The 7545-nt window shown below is 38.8% G+C and overlaps 1 protein-coding gene across 2 annotated transcripts; it reads right to left on the reverse strand.

The window, feature by feature from the left end:
• Nucleotides 1-798: 798 nt before the first annotated feature.
• On the reverse strand, nt 799-6845 carry LOC102309053 (trans-L-3-hydroxyproline dehydratase). Of its 2 annotated transcripts, none has more exons than XM_005914451.3 (6): nt 6712-6845; nt 4563-5047; nt 4320-4489; nt 3760-3882; nt 2744-2881; nt 799-1573 (listed from the first exon to the last, which is right to left on the reverse strand). In XM_005914451.3, the coding sequence occupies exons 2-6, from the start codon at nt 5038-5040 to the stop codon at nt 1448-1450; spliced, it is 1035 nt and encodes a 344-aa protein (XP_005914513.1). In that variant the 5' UTR covers nt 5041-5047; nt 6712-6845; the 3' UTR covers nt 799-1447. The 2 variants fall into 2 exon arrangements, with proteins under 2 accessions (XP_005914513.1, XP_005914514.1); XM_005914452.3 differs by having other exon boundaries at nt 4563-5052; nt 6712-6799.
• Between the last annotated feature and the right edge of the window lie 700 nt (nt 6846-7545).

Raw genomic sequence — 7545 nt, forward strand, 5'->3', positions numbered from 1 at the left:
TTTTTTTTTTTTTTTTTGGTATTCACCTTTTTTTGACGTGCATCACACATATATATATATAAATCTGATCACTGTATGTTTTTATTTGAACATTTTCCTGTTACGAGCTGGCCTTAACTCTGATTTGATTTTGTTTTGTTTCTTTGTTAAGTGGGTACTCTCAAAGGCCTTGGCCTGATCTGCAATTCTTAACAGGTGTGTGGACACTCGTGTCATACATTGCATACATCTATAGTATACAAGCGTGTGTGCTTGTTACATATGCACATAGGAATTCATAATGCTAAATACCATTGAAACCAACAATTAATGCAATACACTTGTCTTTCCCCTTTGAAGAGAGTGCCCTCCTTAAATGTTTTTTATTATTTGAATAGATGAAATGTTTGCTCCATGCTGGCTGGATTTACACTGCATCAAATGAAAGGGCAGAAAAAAAAATCTGCTCCACATGTGATGTTTTCATTCTTGTGGAAAACATCACATGTGGACGTGCGACGTTCCCCCTTCAGCCTTGTGACTCCATCCAGCCGACACCTCCACCGAACTTTTATAATTTAAACTGCCTTCCATTGTACAATGACCTAAAAATAATAAATGGGAGAAAACTACTGATGAGTTTGATTATTTAGTTTTTCAACACATGCACTTTCACGCAGCATTGACTCTGGTTTTAAAAAGTTGTTTATCGCTACTAAAAACCTTGAACAGGAAGTGGAAGCATCTTTTTTATGGCTGAATTTTAAACTCTAGAGGTAACCAGCATTGTGGCTCCATCTAGTGGTCAGTAAATGCAACAACATTTACACTCCATTTAATGTACACTTCAAATCATCAAAGCAAAAATCCCTTTTTACATTCAGTCATACACGATAACATATTTATGTTTATTATCATATACAATCAAAGTTCACTATCAAGAATATTTTAGTAGATATCTGAATGGCAGTACACTTCCATTTAGCTGTTCTTCAGATTTTATCTTTAGTTATAACCATCCATCCATTTTCTACTGCTTATCTGGGGCAGGGTCTAAGCAAAGCAAAGAAACCCAAACCTTCCTCTCTCTAACCCCTCGTCCAGCTCTCTTGGGGGGGATGCTGAGGTGTTACCAAGCCAGATGAAGAAGAGTACCAGTGACTGAGCTCCTCGCAGTCTCTAAGAGTTAGTTATGTACTTTGCTAATCTATTAAATATAATTTAGGACAATTTAAAGATTCACAAGATGTATAATAGTTTTTGTTTTTCTTAAAACAGGTAAGGAAAACTATTTCTTCATTTACTACTCGGGTAAACCAGGCCACCAAGGTCTTATTTTCTTCATTACAGATCCAAGTCTTGGCCACCTAAACATTTTCTATTCAAAAAATGTGTTTTTGTCTTATTAAAAACCACCATATAACCTCTGTTTTAATTTGCTTTTGTATAGAAAACCTATACGTCTTGCTTACTTCAGCAGGAAACCATGTGTCAGCTTGTCATCTGCCTCCTGCACAAAGCGTGAAACTCCGGTGTAAAAAGCTCTGCCAGCAACTTCCACCACTACAGCTTTGAAGTCTCCACACTTGGTCTCCTGAGCATTAAGACAGAAACACAATAAATGCTTCAGATCATTCTATGATGAGCTGATTCAAAAGAATAATTCAATTCATATTTATTTATATAGCACCAAATCACAACAACAGTCACCTCAAGGCACTTTATATTGTAAGCTAAAGACCCCACAATAATACAACATCTTGTATGTGAGGCGAAGGATTTTAAATTTGATTTTAAATTAACAGGGAGCCAATGTAGAGAAAACAGTCTGGGAGAAATGTGCTTTCTCTGTAGTTACTCTCGCTGCAGCATTTTAGATCAACTGAAGGCTTTTCAGGACATCCTGATAATAACCATCTTGTAGAAATAGGAAATTAGAGGTCATCCAGGTCCTGCAGTTTTATTAATTGGTATGTTCTCTGGCTTCATGAACAGATAAAGTTAGGTATCATCTGCATAGCAGTGAAAAGCATGCTATGCCTTGAATTAGTTTAACACTTGTGTGAAGATTAATCTCCATTTACATGAAGAAACTGTAGTCTCAAAACAAACTGGAGATATGATTCAAAGCGCTGCAGTGCAGTACCTTTAATACCTGCAGCATCCTCTAATTACTGTAATAAAATCTTGTGGTCCATTGTCAGAAGCCATAAGAAGATCGTTTGTAACCTTCACTAAAGCTGGCTCTGTGCTGTGATGAGGTCTGAAAACTGACTGAAACTAGAATAAACTTCCTCTGCAGATGATATATGCAATGTGTAAGATGAGTAATTCTGACAGCAAGTAGTGATTTGTTTGCTGTCAGTCCACACATCAGCGCGCTGCGTTTTGATGTAAGAGAAACCCGGAGCATCTGCTTCATGGTGACTTCACTCTAAGACATTTAAATACAGGATTTCAAATCAGTATTTTAGAAACTGTCAACCTGAGGAGCCAAACAAAGCGATGTTATATTAAATTGCACCAAAATCCTACACTTAGGATTAAGTATTATTAACTGTATTACTCTTTAGAAACAAAAGATGTCTTCTTTTTAACTTGGATTAATCCTGCACATTTCAATACATCGTAAATCCACTGCGCCATAACGTCTAAATATTTACTTATTCTTTTGGTCTTTTTACAAAATGCACTTCTTTCTTTTCCCACTCTTTGAACAAGAGGCGATCACCCTCATTCCACAAGAGAACAGAAATCGTGATACCTCAACAGCCTTTCCTGTGAACTGGGACCCAGTGGCTCCACTCTGGAACGTCCTGGTCTGGTTCAGCTGGATGAGACCTTTGTGATACTGAAGAGCTACTCGAGCCGTGACACCAGAACCAGTCGGGCTTCGGTCTACCTGAGAAGCACAATTTAAACCTCCTATTACATGAAGTTAAGGTGACACCAATGAACAAAACGCAGACCTTTTATTGTCTTTTGTATGATTCCAACACTTGAGCACTTAAAGAGGATTCAAATAATGGAAGTAAGGACAAAGACTTAAGAAGTGACAACAAATAATAAATGTCCCTAAACGTGTTTTCTTGCAATATGTCTTGTTTTTCTTTCATATTTCATCTGAACAGTTGCTGTGTTTGTCCATTTCATTTCTGATAAACTCCGCAGACTGCACAAATAAAAGACTATGTGACCACTTTACATAATGCTCATTACTCATTGTAAAAGGCCGATCTCCGGCACTGTCAAACTGCTGGCTGTGAGCACAGTCACAGCTGCTCTTCCTTGGCATTAATGGGTGTAGCTTCAGCTAATACAGCTGTTCCAAATTGTAATGTGACTTGTTAAATTGACCAGCTGTAGCACTTCCTGGAATCTGCAGCCCTTCTAAGACAAATGTGCTTAAGTGTACACTTAGAGCTACTTCAGGACTAAAGACTGTATTTAAAGTTGGATGTGGATTCAGGGCCTAAACAAAACAAACAAAAAAAGGTGCTAAGAAGTGCCTTATCTGCATTATTTTTAATGACCAGCAGGGGGACATTCCTCATTTTCCATCAAACTCTGCTGCTTTCTCTTATGATCTCTTTAAACATATTTCTAAAAAGCTTAGGATTTCAATCAGTAGTTTGAAGTCTTTCTTGTTTATTTTTTTATTTTTTTATTTTTATTGTAATCAATAAAACGTAGTAGACGCCTCTCACTATAGCATTACCCACACCTACACTCAGGCTTCATGACAACAGTTTATCCTTCCACCAGCAGGAACTAACATACCTGAGCTTCAGCAAACACACAGATATTGGCGGTGGGTTCAGGGGAGTAATCGTCTTTCCCGTCTGTTAGTATGGTGCCATACAGGAAGGCCAGATCATCGCTGGCTGGATGATGCAACTTCACCTAAAGGATAATAAGAATAAGGTAGAAAAAGAAATCAGTTCACACTGTGGAATATGGTTGGGAGCATCGTGTCCAGATACTTTTGGGTGACATCAAGCTGAGAGGTCATGTAATGCTCAGATTTTTTGCTATAAACTCTACAGGCATGCACTGCATCCCATATAAGTACTACCAGATGTTTCTTGTGCCCTCTAAAAATATCCTGTGCATACATTTGAGCCATAATTTGACAACACCCTAAAAGCAGATGTAATGAATAAAAAAAGAAGCTGCCAATTCAAAGCAGCTCTATATAAGATCAGGCCTACTTTTTCCCCTTTTTAAATTAAAGTATGGATTATTTAGACTTTTAGATTACTAGAAATTTAGCAAGTGATATTCTCACTGTCTGTGTAATAATGCTCTTTTTTTTTTTGAATTTCCTGTCAGCTGATCACCTGAGATTTGACAGCTCTGGTCACAGCTGTGGCTGCGTCGACAAGATCCCGAGTCCTGGACTTGGACACATCCAGACCAAACCTCTGGGCATTCACAAAGGCATAAAAGGCTCCTCCGTAGCTGATGTCAACCGTTACTTCACCAAACCCCTCCACCGACACTGTCACATCTGGTAAAAAAATATTGAATTAGTCCTGGAGAACATTCAAATACCTGAGAACTATTACAGTCGTTTGTGCTACCTGTAGCAAATGCAAACGCTGGCACGCTGTGAAACCTCACTCCTCCTGTTTTCCCCTCAGAGTACTCAACAAAGGCCTTCACCAGGCCACAGGGACAGTGGATGTTCACTTGTGTCTCTGGCGACTTCGGCTCTTTCACTAGTTTGTAGTCCACAGCGAAGCGTCCCAGTGCGATGACGGCGTGGCCGCACATGGTGCTGTAGCCCTCGTTGTGCATGAACAGCACCGCCAGGTCGGCCTCGGGTAACTCGCTGTCCACGATCAGGGCCCCGTACATGTCGTAGTGTCCTCGCGGTTCATACATCAGCACCCTCCTGAGGTGGTCCAGATGTTCCCGGATGTAGCGACGTTTGGAAAGCACGCTGTCGCCTTTGACCTCTGGGTAGCCACTGAGGATGATCCGCAAAGGCTCTCCACCCGTGTGCATGTCGACCACAGACAGCTCGCCTCCCTCGTGAGGTGGAAGCTGCATTTCCATCTCAGCGCTGATCTCAGAAATCAAAACAATCCCTTGGGTTATAAACTCATTTATATTTTTAATACACCTTTTTTTAAATGTAAACACTTGCATGGGAAAACTTTTGAGTCTGCCAGCAAGCTTTGTTTGAAAATTATCCCTCAAATCAAAACATACATATGGAGCATGGGTAACAAATACATTTAAAACGATTTATAGCTCTGTGTCTGTGTCGCGTGTTTAGTTTATGAATGCTAAATTCTGCTTGAAGCCAAATTTGCTGAGTGATAATTCATCTGTAACATTGAGGCCACAAGATCAGCTAAAAAAGTAGGACCTTTGTCAGTTGATACCAGCTTGAAAATGAGCTTGAAAGTTAATATTTGGTATGACCGTCTTTATTCTTCAACACATCCTGAATTCTCTTAAACAACCTTTCTTGTCATTTCTTTAGGTAGACTTCAGGAATAGTTCTCCAGGCTTTTTGAAGCTCTTCTTTCGTTCTTTGTGTCCGGGGATGAGCGTCCCAGTACGCACCGGCTCACTCCTGGTGGCTGCTTGTCGGGGCCTGGAGCCTGGGGCTCTGGTTCAATGAACAGTAAATGGATCAGCTAAAAGGCCAGATCCAGCACTCAGGTAATGTGTCAGGTCATGTTGGATTTTTTCCATATTACTTAAGACATGACTTCCAGATATCATTCCTCTGCTGTAAATAGATGATGTGACAGACCTAAAAGTCTGTCCACTTGTCCAGTTTTTAGAGCTATGCCAAGCTTTTGGCTAGTAGCTCTGTAAAAATACTATTCTATTTTACAGCTATTAAACTGTGTTATCTTTGGCATTTTTGTAGATTCAGCTAAACAAACGGGGACAAATTGTGGTTTTTTTGTGACAGTCTGTCAGTAACAAAGTGGATAAAGATACTATTTAAAGTCGGCTCTTTGTTACTACTGGTTCATCAAAAGATGAACCAGTAGTAACCAGTAAGTACTAGTACAGTAGTAGTAGTAGTGTCCTTTTTATGCTTGAGTGATTCACGTTAAGTGGCTTGACAAACAAAAACATTCCTCATAAAAACGAGTACATAAAAAAGCAACCAATGTCCAAAAGAAAAGCTCTGAAAGACCCGAAAGAACTATTGCTCAACTTCTAAAAAGTACAAGAATAAGTCTTTGGAAGCATAATATGAAGAATGAGGAGGCGTTCAAGACTTTGCTGTATCTTCTATGATCAGTGTGGAAGCTGTTGAGCATCTAACTCCTGTAAATTATGTGTTTATTCATACTTTAGATCAAAACATTCGTTAACATTAAGAAATGTGAGGGTAGATGCAGTAAACAGTAAACATTGAACATGGATTCGCATTAAATTTGACAAAACAGGCACCAAGGCGAATGTTTTGCAGGCTGATCTGAGGTCATCGTAAAAATGATTTATGAGCAACAGTTTTGCTTATATTCGTTTTTGAAAGCAAACAGGGGTTTATAGTGGGAACTTTATTATTATCTTTCTCAAGACATGCTGTGCCGTGTTATTATTATACAAACATTTCCCAGTTAAACGTTTGGATGCCTGCAGTAGGTATAACGGAGTGCATGCAGCGCAACTCTCCAGTAAAAGGCAGCAAAACCCCAGCGTTGACTTACACAACTGCAAAGAGGAAAAGAACTAAAGCGCTGGTAAGTTACTTACCTGCTGTAACTTTTCTCTGTGCTCAGATCTCAAACTTGTGCAGCCCTCCTACTTTTTTTTCTTTTCTTTTCTCTCTGTGTTTCAGTTACACAAAGACACTAAAATGAAACATTAGTGCCACCCGCTGTTCTGGAGGGCTGCACGAAACAGCCTGCTAGTACTGTACACAGTTTTATATTCACACAGAGATGCAGACATATGTTTCTCTATATGTTATATAACCCTTCAAAAATAGGCTGAAACCGATTCAGTGTTTCTGATTAAAGATCGTATCCAGGAGAAGTCCCCCCCCCCCCAAAAAATAAAATAAATAAATAATAATAAATGAATTTTTTTTTAAATAAAATTTAAAAAAGCGAAAATTCTTACATGTGTATTTATGTTCTGCACAGCAGTTGTAATACTTTATAATACGACCAGTTTATAAAGGTGTAATTCCCCTGTAATTAAATGCGGTTTCTTCGTATGTTATTTGAAATTACATTGTAATTATATTTAGCTACAAATACTTTAGGTAGGTAGGATAAGAGCGTCTCCTTTCCTCTAAAATAGCTGGAAGTTAGGCAAGTTTATGTCAATCCACAGCATGACCTGCACCTTGAAAAGTCCAGTGTTCTTATAATGTAAGAAATACTGTTTGTTTTTATGCCAAATTATCAAGAAATTACGCAGTACTTACAGCATAATTTGTGTCTCCTTGACTTGTTATCTCCATGTGGGCACCTACAATTAAGTATTTGTGATCTATCTATCTATCTATCTATCTATCTATCTATCTATCTATCTATCTATCTATCTATCTATCTATCTATCTATCCATCCATCCATCCATCC

The sequence above is a fragment of the Haplochromis burtoni genome, unplaced genomic scaffold (assembly GCF_018398535.1).
Source record: "Haplochromis burtoni strain Fernald_Lab_line unplaced genomic scaffold, NCSU_Asbu1 Contig_8, whole genome shotgun sequence".
Taxonomy (NCBI): Eukaryota; Metazoa; Chordata; class Actinopteri; order Cichliformes; family Cichlidae; genus Haplochromis; species Haplochromis burtoni.